The sequence below is a fragment of the Macrobrachium rosenbergii genome, chromosome 43 (genome assembly GCF_040412425.1).
Source record: "Macrobrachium rosenbergii isolate ZJJX-2024 chromosome 43, ASM4041242v1, whole genome shotgun sequence".
In the NCBI taxonomy this organism is placed as follows: domain Eukaryota; kingdom Metazoa; phylum Arthropoda; class Malacostraca; order Decapoda; family Palaemonidae; genus Macrobrachium; species Macrobrachium rosenbergii.
Window position 1 is genome coordinate 54,316,651 of NC_089783.1, and position 14,974 is coordinate 54,331,624.

Below are 14,974 nucleotides of genomic sequence, written 5' to 3' on the forward strand. Positions count from 1 at the left end.
CTTTCTAGGAACAAAAATACTGTTATATGACCTTTTCTGATTTTCCTCCTTTCTTTTTAACTTTTCTATACCTATCAACTTGCAGTTGTAATTAGCAGTGCACATTTATTGTTTTCTGGCACTCTTGCAACTTAAATCATTTAAGTTTTGGTCTTGTCTCCAAAAATACCATAATTCTCCAGCAATGGGTTATATTGTTAAAACAGAAACAGGAAAATAACGAGTCCATTTTCATGTTGTAACTACATTTCAAATAACTTGGAATACAACAGCAAAAACAACAACCATCTTTATGTTCCCCTAATTCAATATGCATTATATAGGGTACAACTCCAGGTCAATTGACACCCATAAATAACAGAATTTAAAACTCATCATTGCAAAAACAATGGCCAAATCAATCTTCATTACATAACTATACAATATTTCAAAGTTCTAATACTGCTATATAAGTACAAACCTAGCATGTAAACTTCAGTCTTACAAGCAACAAGCATTGTTTAACAGAGGAATCAGAGAATAAAAATCCAAGTGAACTTACTTTGTTGTACTGCACTATTTTCTAAGCATAGTTTATAAACCTATGAATGTGTACATGCAAACCTGGAGTGTTACCTATAGACTATCCTGGGAATGTCACATTATCATAACTTTGGGTACAGTTCAATCATTAAATTGATGTAAGGGGATGAGGGGAGAATAAACTACAAAGATTTTGTTTTCCATCAAAAAAATGATAAAACCCATTTTATCCTCAAGCTGATAAATCTGTCCCCTATGAACATGCAATGCCATTTGGGGGACCAAAAAAAAAAAAAAAAACTATTTCCTCTATATACACTGGAAGGGTAATGTACTATGATTCTTCATAGCCATACAGATTGAATTGGTGATGTCTAGTCATAGGAACTGTTTCCTTCCATAGAAAAGGAGGAGATTCAAATTCCCATCACTTGACAAGACCATGAGAGGAAGAGACACCCCATCTCCAGATCGTTTCTTAACACTGAAGTTCCTATTGCAGCAAAACCCCTCATCTAAATCCTGATTTACAAATACAGTTATGAAACATAAGATATTCCTAAGAGATTTTTTTGTATACAAAAACAGCATAATGCACCTATATCCCACTAAATATACTAAATATACCTTCACTAAAAGTACTCTCAAGAAAATATAAAGGAATATTCACACCACCTAATCATAAGAAAGAGAATAATTAACACCACTGGAGATTCAAGGGCATATCATTCATCATCACATCTTCAATTAGTAATAACCTATGATATGAACAACATACAACATTCTAAAGTAAACTTGCTTGCAGTAATGGTGTGAAGCCCAGCATCTCACTTTTTTTATTCATGAAATGTATCAACCATGATTTAACAGCTTTCATAATTTTTGTTATACAGGATCATACAAATAAGCCTATGAATAATGAGTACCTAAGCTAGCTACACCTGTAACCACACAAAGAATGCACCATAATGCTGATACATTGAAAACTGCAGGAACATAAACCTTAAGTTTTTCATGAAGCTTTGAACTTAAAAGGCTAATCATGTTTACATTGGAAGCAAACTATAACAGAATTAATTTTAATGTTCTTTTACAGTATGCTGTAGGCTTTCAGTTATTTTCCAAGATGATCCTACAAAAAATTACTCTTCAAAACAGTGTCTAAAAGTCTGTAGAGCATTCCTATCACTTGTTAAGAACAAACTGGCAGTTATGGAACCATAACTACTCAATCTCTTCGTAACTTGACTAAGGTCAAAATAACAAGAGGGAAAATGATATTGTCCTCTTATGAATATATACTAAAGACCTACGCCCAAAAATAATTATGCTCTATTCTCATGAAGCTGCTTTTATAGAAAATAATCATGCCCTAATCTCTCAAAGCTTATTCTTATAATGCCTAAGGTGTTTTCTCTATAAGAAGACATAAGGACTCCAAACTTCTGGTAAGAGATGAGTACCATTTGCTGCCTAATGGACATCCACAATTACTTTTAATTGGAACACTAAATTAATATTACAATATCAACAAGATTCACAAATGCTATTCCTGTATTATCATTATTATTATTATTATTTATTATATTAAGACTTACCTTTGAACATATTACATATATGAACTAGAGGCAAAAACTTTTGAAGTCAAACCATGGACTGACTAGAGGAGCCACTTTAGTCAGATGTATATATTTTTTTAATTCTCATCATTCTCTTCTCTATCAACATAGTAACTTTGGTGATGGGGTGCTGTGAGAGTGGCAAAGTGCAAGTGGTATGGTGGCAGTGAACGGTGCACGAAAGGGTTTAAGAAGCAGCTGGCTGGCTGACTTCAGTTCCGGGAGTGGTCGAAGTAGGCACTGTGCCGCCATTGGCAGCTGCCTTTTCTCCCTCGGCTTCCTTCAAGGCTTCCTCAAAGTCCTGCGTGGAGTTGGAACCGGAGCCACCCATACGAGTCTGAAAATGATTTATTAATGAGAGTAAAAAAAATCAAATTGTTTATAAAAAGTTCTAAAAATCGAGCTATTATTCATTCATTATAACATGCCATTATGATAAACTTATCAACAGGTTCATAATCAGCCACTTAGCAACCGTGGCCTTGTTAAAAATGTTAAAAACTCGATTCCAAGCATAACAAGTGGGTGATCTTTCTTCAAAAATAAAGCACTGTAAAGTTTCCATTTTTGAATATGGACAACAGGCAGGATGAAGAATTACTTTACCAATTTCTAATCTTTAAGTATATGATTTGATTTATCAAGAGTCATCCGTGAGTACAATGTCTATATTGAAGTTTGGTGGTGGATTTCTGGCAGCTTGTAAAATAAAATGAACAGCTACTGTTCCTGAACACTGCAATTACACTGTATCACTATGGAAGCATTTCTCAAATTATGCTACGGTATTGTCATACAACACTGAATACTATTTGTTTTGTACATGAAGATACCAACCAGGGGCACCTAGCTTGTATACTGTTACTTAATTATTATTATTATATGAAAAAAATCCTTGCAAATATGGTACTGTACTTAACATATGCACAAAATCAGTCAAATTTTATCAGTCTCATAAAAGAGTATCCCCAAATACAATTCATTCCTAAGCATACCCAGTAAGAGCTGCAAGTTGAGAGTCAAGTTTGGATGACAGATAACACTAAAATAAACTTGAAAGAGAAAAAGAATGCAGCAAAGTTAGAATCAGAAAAAAGGTTATCTTGTCTTCCTATACTGTGCATCAATGTGATACTGTCTGGAAGTACTGTACATGTATTTGTAGAAACAACATGGCATAATTTACAAACACAGTAACATTGTCAAAAATTATTAAAATTATTAAGTGCTGACACAACTTAGTTGCTGTAATGTCAATACTTCCATCATTACCTAAAATTTCACCTTATGAAGTAATACTTGAGGCTTTTCTACTCTAGTAAATTTTAAGTCTGCATATAAAATTAGAAAATCTTATAGCTTGGACTAAGTTTTTTCACTGACTTTCTGCAACTCAAAAAGTAACCAAGCATTTGGAAACCTAGAGTCTGCATAAGTTGCAATGATTCTTGCAGTAATTAAGTGTTAAATTAAGTGTTAGACATTCCTTAATGAGATATATCTAAACAAACCTATTTTAGAATAAAATCTTATTTCCTAGAGCTATTCAGAAAGGTTTCCTTTTTACTAAACATGCCATTTTATTAATGAAACTTCAAGTCTATCCATGAACAAGCTTTCATTCAAATTACAAAATACCCCTTTTGGAATTAATTTCCATGCATGTTAAAAATACAGTGCCTCTTGCTATAAATATATGGCCTTAACAAGAACTAAGTATTATAAGGAAATTTGAAAAATTAAGTGATCACAGTGTCTCAATTGAAATAACTCAGATATGGGAAGGAAATCAAAGCTACAGACTGAGAAGCTACCAATCTTTAGTAACAGTCTGACACTTATAATATTCAAGAGCACTCTTGCCCTAAGGCAATTTAAACTAAATATTCGTAACACAAAAGCTTTCATGTACAATAAATATCCAATAGTAGGCAGCAAGGGAATTCTTCATGCATTAGCACATACTGGAAATTAGCTGGTTACAAATTTAGATTACATTTCTTGTTCAAAAATGCACCTGTAGCAAATTCTGAATTATTTCTAGCAATGTGGGGTAGCAACAAGCAGATGAAGCCACTGACACAAGACTTCTCTATCTCCGTGCTCGACGTGTACAACTTTATATTGAAGGGGATCATATTCCTAGCCTTGAAAACAATGAAAGTAAGGGAGGTTCAACTTTTCAACCCATGACTACTTTTAATGCAATAAAATGAAAAGTGACCTAAATTTATCATTTTGTTTCAATGAATAGAGATTGTATATCTGCCTGTAAGTAATGACAACTGCTAGAACTGACTGATTAACTGACCACATATCAAATAATCTGGCATTGCAAATTAAAATACAAAATCTAGAATGAAATTCCTGAACTGCTCCATTGATATTAATTAATTATGAATAGCTTTTTAAAATCAAATGCTCACAGAAATACTGAATCTAAAAGAAATCGGAAAAAATAGCCAACACCGTCCTCTTGGTGCTTTTCATCTGCTGTGTCATACGAAAAATATGAGTCATACCAGTACAAAATACAAATCCTTAAATATTACAGTTTTACTTCAAATCCTTACAGCATAAAAATTATACCAGGAAATGTAATGAAATCTGTAATGGCCTCAATCACATATGTGACTGTCTTAAAGTGAAGGACAAAAGAAAGGTTTTAACCTTAATAAAGAGATTGAAACATAAAAATACCACACCATTCTGATGTGAGAGAAATCAACAAAAGATGAACAACATTGGAAAGTAAATTAGCTACAATCAAAGGATTGTCAAAAATACAGCAGCAATTTACCAAGTCTAGTGTAACTCACTACACTATTAAGATATAACCAGCTGCAATAAAAAAAAAGTACATAACTGGGATTGCTAAATGTTAATAATGTGATGTCAATACATATAATGTCTGTTTAAACCAATTTCCTTTTAACTAGATGCAAACCCAAGATGGATGAACAAATGTCACAAGTACAAATGGTACTGTATAAATATTTCAGGACACTTATGGGCTGCTAAAGAAACTGCTTCATAATGAACCTTCAGATTTTCATAATCAATGGTAATGTTATAACACAACTGAAAGCTGCTGTTATAACACCAAAATTATCCTGATTATAAAACTGGTCTCTACAGTTTATATTCTAACATTCCTCGATAAGGCAGAACTAACAAAACTGAGTCAAATTGGTGTTTTCCAAACATTTATGACTAAAAAGCAGACACTAAAAATCATACAATACTGTATACAATAGCTAAGTAATGTACTTTGGCTTTACAGCCGCCACCCGTGGGTTAGCTGGAAGTGTTTGTACCGTAAGCTCAAAAGAGGCTATACTAAAATCAGCTGGTGTCACATTTATACAGATTCTCAGTATTTAAACTGTGGCTATATAACAAATAGTTGCAGTGATGTTGGGTACTTCCTTGAAAAACATGCACTATTATATTTTTGACAACAACGAACAAAGCATTAATTGAAAATTGATAAAGGATCTAGAAATGAACCTGTGCATCATAAAACCTGTTCCAGCACAAAGCAAATTAAAGAACGTCTATCAGCTTTGAAAATTTAAAGCTTTAATTACGTTACATGACGACAGCCAGATGATTTACCACGATACGGATACATGAATAAATGGTCTGCGCACTTTTAAAGGCTTGGGCAATGTTGTATTTAGAAGCTGTTTATTTTAAAACATGATGCAAAGACTAAGCTGTGATGTAGCCCACAGTACAGTACTTGACTTATAAAACTAAGGGACAAATACCTTTTAATTACACTGCACTACTCTAAATACTAAAAGTTTAAAGTTGCAGCTAATTCAGTGATTTCACTCATAGTTTTCGATTCTCAGTTATTAAACATTAAGCATTCTTAGTCATTTTTTAAATTGCAAGCAGATATGCATTCTATATCATCTAAATCAGGTTCATTCATAAATGTTATCAATATATACCAATCATTTCAATTTCCATACAGTTAAATGTAACTTAACTTTCCTCTTAAGCGTTGAATAAGATAAAAAAAAATCATAAAGCATCTTCCTAAATCAGAAGCCAATACAATTGCAGCAGACTCACCGACAAATATAGTATTATTGACACTTATCTTTCTATATAGGCCAAAGTCGACTGACACTGAATCTTTCCACTATACAAGCAGAAAATTAACTACATTACTGTATCCTCTGTATTTGACAACATTTAAACACATGCTATGGTATTTACATCAGTAAGGAGGCTTGTTTTGTACTTTATGGTATACATTTTGTTGTTGTATGTACTGTAGGTGTAAATTATGCACAATAGGAGAGGGAGGGGAAGGGAAAGGGAGCATTAAAGTGCGTGCAGAAAGATCAAACATAAAAAAATGCTCGAGTAACAAGAAACTGTTAAAGAGAGAGAAAATAGAAATAAGGAGAAAGTGACAGGCCACAGTGCTAAAGAAATGACTCAACAACCACATTCAGCCGTCGTTCATCTTGACTATTTCTAGCTTACTCTTAATTAATAATAATAATGCTTTTTTTTTTTTTAAATTAGCGTCAAGCTGGAAATTGTGTGTCTTACGGTTCCCTGGAAGGTGCGATGATGCCATGGAAATATGAGAAAAGACCTGTTAGGTTCACTGTCCTGTGCCCAAGAAAATTTTATACTGTAACATGTTTAAGACAGCTGACCCCAAGAGCTGTTACCCCATACAAAACAAGGACAAAAAAAAAAGGAGCAAAAGTGACAGATGCAATGGCACAAGTTTAAATATAAATCTCTCAAATCTAAAACAAAAATACAGTATATACAAGACTAACATCAACTGTCACAACTGCAGCAAACGAAACTTTCTAAACCATAAACTGTCCATTGCAAACAAACCCCTTACAACCATCAACGTTATAGTCTTCACAATAATGAAATTTTCTAAGCATGCTACTATACTGTACTACAACATTCCATTCCACGCAATGCTAGGAGATTTCATGACAAAACTCTCTCACTCCTGTCTTTTGAGTTACTTAGTTTTCCTGATAGTTCTCTCTTTTCTATACCCAGTTTTCCTGATAGTTCTCTCTTTTCTATACCCAGTTTTCCTGATAGTTCTCTCTTTTCTATACCCAGTTTTCCTGATAGTTTTCTCTTTTCTATACCCAAATTCCCTTATGATTACGGGAGTGCACTTAATTTATGGATCTCAGTATTTCACTAAATTCATTCTCTCTAAATTTCTCATTCATTATTTAAAGTCTCTCTCTCTCTCTCTCTCTCTCTCTCTCTCTCTCTCTCTCTCTCTCTCTCTCTCTCTCTCTCTCTCTCTCTCTCTCTCTCAACAAATTAAGAAAGTGCCCTCTTATTTTGGAGTTTAACTTATTACCAAGACAGTCCCAAGGTTTTATGGACAATCTTACACAATACCCAACTCCTCCCTTCCCCAATTTCTCCCTCATCTGCCGAGTGTTCTACCTCTCGTGATGTGGCATTCTCCCCTCCAAAATTTAAAGGTGATAGTCTGCACCTATACGCCCTTCATACTATGCAACCACCACTTGCACGGCTTTCAACTCTTGCCTAGCCTAACACCGAACATCCCAAACAAAGGCACACACAACACGGCACAAAAGTCAAATATATCACAAACAATCTGTAATCATCACATCACAAGACTTTGTTGTCGTCTGCAGCCATTCCCATCACCACCACGACAACATAACATCACTGATGCAACACAGAATCCCCTTATATATTTTATATATATAATATTTTTTTGTCATCACTGACTGAAGACACGCACACCCTCGAATCCAAAACATTCCGCAGGCGCAAGTGAAACGTGATTACGACTAAGCTCTAAGAATCCAACACTTTTGATCCTTTTGACTCACCCTGGCGGCGCTGTAGACACCACCTACACGTTCCTCGAAGGATTTGAACGTGGGAGTCTCCTTCAACTGGCCGAATTTGGCACCAATGCCACCGAACAGTGAGGAGGTCTTCTCACCTACGGCACCAATTGCACCGGCTGTTTTTTGATACCTGAAACAAAAGGAACAGATTAGAAACAACACTCTAGGAAAAATACAATTGTTAATTCTTTTTAAATTTGGAGTGGCCGTCAATAAAACCGATAAGGAGAATTATCATAATTTATTAAAAGCAGTTAATCCGCAAAGAATGTAATTTCTGCTGAATGCCAAACACGGGATGCATACGTCGTTATACAATACCTATCGTGATTTTGTAGCTTATATCTATTGTAACCTGTATGTAACCTGAGTAAAACTACAGTGCAAAAATGTAACATACAAATACCAAGGAGGTTCCTCCTTGAAAAATCCTTATACCGCTAAATTTTAGCTTCGAAGTTGGCAACTCTCCAAAACACTGGTAAAGAATGATATTATATATTGCTACTAAGCGATTTCAGTGCCTTGACAAAAATATACCCAGAAGATAAAACGTCAGCCATCGATTATGCGAAATACAAATCACTCGAGAGTCATTTTTGTGCCGCACTGTAAGGGCACATGTTCCTAATCAAAAAAAAAAAAAAAGAACATTTCTGTGTGGGGGGGAGAGAGAGAGAGAGTGAGTAATGACCCTTTGGCCGCCCAACATGACCGTTAAAGAACCATCCGCAGCCGTGAGACCCATTCCAAAACGCAGCACAAGAGGAGACCTTTCGAGGCCCCGAAAAACGGACACGGCTGTGGCGGTGTGTACCCACTGCATGTTCAAATCGATCTTTCGATAAGGTTACACACGAGAAGAATAAAAGTGACTTCACAACTCGAGCGAGAGATTCACGCGTCGTTGAATCAGGAGGCCGCAACTGACACCTTCATTGACATAGCCAATGCTGGCGGATTTGATCGATATTTACCTTCATACCGTGATATTTGTGAACGGATTCTCTCTCTCTCTCTCTCTCTCTCTCTCTCTCTTTCTCTCTCTCTCTCTCTCTCTCCCCGACATAGCGTGCATCCAGCAAGGGTTAATAGATGGCAAGTCCCGTCAAGTATAAGAAAATACATGAGTTTTAATTTTTTCGTTTCTTCGATCACAACTGATTCCTTCTTTTGAGAGAGCGAGGAAATGTTCCTGGAAAAAATAGGTAGGTACGGTATGTATGTAATTAATAATATATATATATATATATATATATATATATATATATATATATATATATATATATATATATATATATATATATATATATATATATATATATATATATATATATATATATATATATATATATATATAAGAGCGAGAGTCCACATGAATATTGAACCCTCTACATCTAAACGTCGTTTTCGCAAGATTCGTTAAATGGTCATAAAAACACCTCGAGTTGTTACAGCCACACAAAGCTTAAGCAATTATGTACAGGAAATGCAAAGAAAAATGAGCTCATAAAACAATCTGAACACCTGCTGTCTCTTTGAGGTGGATACTGGAAGCCATAAAACAAAGACCGAGAGGATGAGGTGTCAATGGATTGCGCAGCTAAACAAACAGCGTCAGCTCTCGATCCTATTAAGCACACAAATCAACTCTGTTCAGGAGCGCCGTACAGCAAGTCCTCCATTCAAAAGGTAATTTCAAACGTGGGATTACATAGAATTTAAGTGGAACGCTTAAGAACAAACATATTACCTGTAAAATCCGCCTGGGAGAATATATCTTCTCTTAAAGATTGAGTTTGTAAAGTTAAGAACGCCTAATTAACATCAACCTTGTATCATACATGCAAGTGGAAAGACTGCATACTCTCTCTCTCTCTCTCTCTCTCTCTCTCTCTCTCTCTCTCTCTCTCTCTCTCTCTCTCTCTCATATCCTTAGTCTGCCTCCCACTGAAACACGTCGTTCGAACACATCCCCTGTGCAACATTCTTTTTCCATTACCAACATCAATAGTGTCTCTCCCATTCCCGTCAATGTGGACTGTTTCATACAGTTATAAATACATACTATTAAGTCTTGGCCAAGCAGGTGACGCTTCGTTGGATACGGTGAAAATTTTCTTATTTGCCTTGTATGGACTTCTTGAGAGTAATGTGAAAAGTCTAAATTAACTTGAAGATTCTCTCTCTCTCTCTCTCTCTCTCTCTCTCTCTCTCTCTCTCTCTCTCTCTCTCTCTCTCTCTCTCAGTTTTGATAACTGTTCGTTTAATGTTATAAGGTCAGAGAGGCGATAACTGACTACCGTGATATTTGGTTGGTTGTGGGTAAGGGGTCGGGGTCTCTCTCTCTCTCTCTCTCTCTCTCTCTCTCTCTCTCTCTCTCTCTCTCTCTCTCTCTCTCTCTCTCTCTCACAGAATATATATATATGGGCGCGCGAGCGCATACATATATATATATAAATGCATGTGTGAGAGAGTGCGAGCGACTGCATACATATGAAAACCTGAACTAGAGAGTAAAGGTATTTATATGCAAGTTACAAGAAACTAATGTAGATCACGTTCATGCAAGAGAGAGGGGGAGAGAGAGCGTTCAACTCTTCACTGGACTCTTCTGATACTTTGAAAAGCAAAACCCCATATGAGTCTCCAACAACCTATCTTCAACAAGAATGTGAGAGGGCGCATGCTCCCAGAGCATTCCGCCAGGCGGAAACATCAAGTGGGAAGGCGGACGCAGTTATTTGCCCACCAAGATAGCCACACCAACTCCTATCCTGATGCTGGCTTGATAAGAACGAAGGGAAGGAGACGAGAGAAAGGGTGAAAACATCAAATAGAGAGAAGTACTTGAGAACCCAGATAAAGGCTCGGTCTTGGTAATGGTTAAGAAGCCGTACTTTACTGAATAAGACTCGCTGAGAGAGAATTACACAAAAGTCTCTTGATGAGGGGAAAAGAATTTGTTTGATTCAGAATATAAAATAACGTCTTAATAGTCACTGATGATGAAAATACCGATAGTTACACAACAAACACATACATATATAAGTTAGTTACTTTCTTTTCATTGTTCTCGCGACATATAAGGCTTCCTTTCTTCTTTTACCTTCACAAAACCATCCATAACAGCTTTCCCTCGTTCCTACGATTGCAAGTCTGCACTCCCTTCAACAAATTCCCCGTCATCTCTCAGCGTAGGAGCAAACCCAACATTCAGAAATTATCTTGCCGTTACCTTTAATCATGAAGCTACAAAATCTGTATCGGAGGCTGCAATTACTTGATGCATGTTCTTACACTGACCATTACAGGAGCCCTATACATTATATACATTATATAATATATATATATATATATATATATATATATATATATATATATATATATATATATATATATATATATTCATGCATGAATAAAAAAAACATTACATCAATTCGCATCCCTCTAAGCAATACTGCCTTAGTTTTTTTTCGGTTTAACACAGAACTTTCATTATTTCCCTTAGGCCTCAACAATAACCAAGGAGATATTCTTTCCTATTCCTACCGGTACATCCCCCCAATACCTATTATTGTTTTCCACAAAAGATTACTTAAAGAAACAATGAACACACAGGAAAATGCGTAAAGCTAAGCAAACTCTTAACTTAAAGTGTGATAGCTCAAACATGACTCCAAAACCTCATGAATCCGTAACAACCGGGAAATTTTCAGAGGCAAATTCAAGCAGACGAGAGGAAGCCTCAACCCTCGACATCCACACGCACATCTCGAATCGAATACTCGGCTTTAAAAAGGTCGACCTATAGAGGAATTAGTTCAGTACGAGCAAAGAAGTGCCGTATGGTTTTGTTGCCTTTTTTCGAGTCATTAGATGGGGAGTACAGTTGTTATTGGATCACGTTACTGAAACTAGATAATTGCCAGAGATTGGGGCAGTGTCAAATCACATGATCACAATCGCTTATTCCATTCACGCTATTTCTCAATTTACGCACCTCGAACGTCTCTATTTAAGTGCCAACGACACATCAGTTCAACAGCACAAATACTTTCATTCACTTGGATACATTCACATTTCAGTACCCGGTACAATTATTTTGATTTAATTAACGACGGTCATTTTATATTTACGAAACACTTCATTCTACAATTAAGAAGTATCGCTGAATATGATATATATATATATATATATATATATATATATATATATATATATATATATATATATATATATATATATATATATATATATATATATATATAATATAGTTAATTTCACTCAGAATAAAACACTGCAGCCAGGATGCACATGACCAAATCTTAGAGACGTTTGAAGTTCATGAAAATACTCCATCAAAGACTATCCAACACCGTGTATAACAAACGCTGAAAACTAGATATTTAGGCTCGATGCATCGCAGTTGAAAAGGATGTACCATTGCGGGACGGGTAAAAAGGGGAACTGCCATTAAAAAGGTGCAAATTTTTCTCGGGGTAATTCAAAACCTCTACAGACTTCTCTAAATAATCAACAATATCAAGTTCCCATTTCTTCACAGAACAGCATTCATGTTGAGCTAACTTGTACGATGCTTTCAAGAGTTAGAAGCTTCTAAAACGCAACTGAATAAAAAGACGCTTACTCAGCAATCTTTAAGTGTGGACAAAGCATAAAGACATCCAAGATACACAAGAACAATTATGCTGAATTTCGAGAAACAAACCAAGATTATCCAATGTGTGTGAAAACTTTATCCAATGTGTGTGAAAACTTTATCCAATGTGTGTGAAAACTAACTGCAATAAACGGAGGACGTGGAACACTGTGTGCAGAACAAACAATAAGAACGTATGAAGTATTCCCTACGATACAAGACACAGGTACAGGAAGTAATATATAGGACAGAGGAGGATAACAGTAGACAAAATCAACACAACCAAATCCAAAATAATGCTGAGAAATTCATGAATACACAACATATGACAATAATCAAAACAATATAGAATAAAAGGCAACACGAAAATCGGAAAAACTAATATAATAAGTGATACTAAGAATTCCGAGAACATTGCTACAGTAATTCAAGACTCCTACCGATCCCCAACCAAGTGCACTCTGCGAGCATTCCGTCTAATGCAATGTGGAAGACGACACCATTTCCATTTTCCCAAAGGCAGACAAATGAACATTTTACTTTACGTGTGCTTGGTGAAAAGTCAGCAGTTTTTCCCAGTACGATTTCACCTCGCGATGAGGAGTGATAGACACCGAAACAAGTGCAGAATGACACAGACAACGGGACAGACACGCATCTCCCTTCAAGCACATATATAAATAATACACTTTTGAAGTTTAATTGAAATCTCTTCAACCATGTATAGTAAACTGCGATGGCACTCGTTGCAAAGAGCCTGACTGACGAATGGTGGGGGCAAAACGCATTAATTCCCTGACTTGTCGGTATATAGGGGACTTACAATATGGATGAATAAATATAAGACTACAGGAACGATGATTCTGATGACCAACAGGGGATAAATACAATGGGCTGGAATAAACCACAAAAAAGAACAAATCACATTACTAATGAAGATATTAATCGTTCTAGTATCGCATCACCATGATCAAGACCTTATCATCAAATCAGTAGCATACCTGTAAGTAAAATCTGACACACAGCTTCAATCGCCATATCTCCAATCACAAAATATGTATCAACACCGAACTCTTATGCATCATCCTCTTCAACGATTCATACAGACCCAAGATTATTACGACAGGCGCAGTAAATTGGAACTTCCACAATGAACAACGTTCGAGTTCGTTCTTACTTTAATCCGTACCAGTCGGCACTTCACTGAAAGAGAAGTTTTTCAGAGTTGACTATCGATACGTAATCCGTAAGTTGCTGAAAAGGGGGGATACTGCACACTACCGAGATAGTACAAAATGGCGTCACCCACCATTATATATATATATATATATATATATATATATATATATATATATATATATATTCTGGTTGCAAAGCAATGGTCACTATCAGCCATTCGACGCCTAAGACAGATAAGAGAGTTGGACTGGCTGGACAGATCATACACGAAATGAAGTTAACGCGAAACTGGGAGAAAATCCATAATTGCCCTAAGAAGTAATAATTACAGAGATCTGAGAGCAAGATGGAAGAAAGCAAGCAGGAATGGATGTACTAGAGTAAAAGACTAAGAACTGGAATCCGCCAAGGGCGCTTTAAACACCCTTTAGTAATGTCTACACTGACGGCACTACACTCCTACGGGGAATTCCCAAAAGCGAGGTGAAACTGTTGCAACGAAACAAGACACGTCAATTCTTTCTTCCTCAGCAATCCCGTTCGTTTTCAGCTTCAGTATTTGCAACTTTAGCACTTATAATTAACTGTAGTGTCAAAGAAGGTCTCGAAAGAATAGTCCAGGTAATAAAGTGTAAAGTCAATCAGTATTTAATACATTTTCCTGATCGTTACTAAAACATGAATACTCGTATAATTCTAGTATACTGTCTGAAATGTTCATGCAATTTACATTGTAGGTGCATTTCAAATATTCTATGTACCATATAACTGTACCTGAAAGCTGTGTGGGTAGTATAACTGAAAATGTAATTGCCTCTCAAATACTGAAACTGATCCCAGCCGGGCTGGGACACCTCAGATGCCAGATTTAGTTGCCTTAAGCTTAAGCCAGTTGTTGCACATATACCCATTATTTACTAGGCTTGGGCCGTGCCTTACTTTCAACATATTTCTGATGTTTGTTTAATTCATATGTCAAGGTCGATATTTTTGTACCTTACAATTTTCCGACTTAAATTTCATCATATTCACTGTTTTCTTCATTCTTCAAAGAAGGGCATTTTACCTTGTGGAAGCTTGCCTTGTTC

The 14,974-nt window shown here is 35.9% G+C and overlaps 1 protein-coding gene across 11 annotated transcripts in view; it reads right to left on the reverse strand.

Moving 5' to 3' along the window:
* Window positions 1-228: 228 nt before the first annotated feature.
* LOC136828930 (uncharacterized) overlaps window positions 229-14,974 on the reverse strand; it is a 161,678-nt gene continuing 146,932 nt past the window's right edge. For all 11 annotated transcript variants that reach the window (XM_067087298.1, XM_067087296.1, XM_067087293.1 and 8 more), the window contains 2 exons: window positions 8,024-8,174; window positions 229-2,478 (listed from right to left, as the gene is read on the reverse strand). In XM_067087298.1, the coding sequence (XP_066943399.1) occupies window positions 2,329-2,478; window positions 8,024-8,174 (301 nt within the window). In that variant the 3' untranslated portion in view covers window positions 229-2,328. The remainder of the gene's footprint in view (window positions 2,479-8,023; window positions 8,175-14,974) is intronic.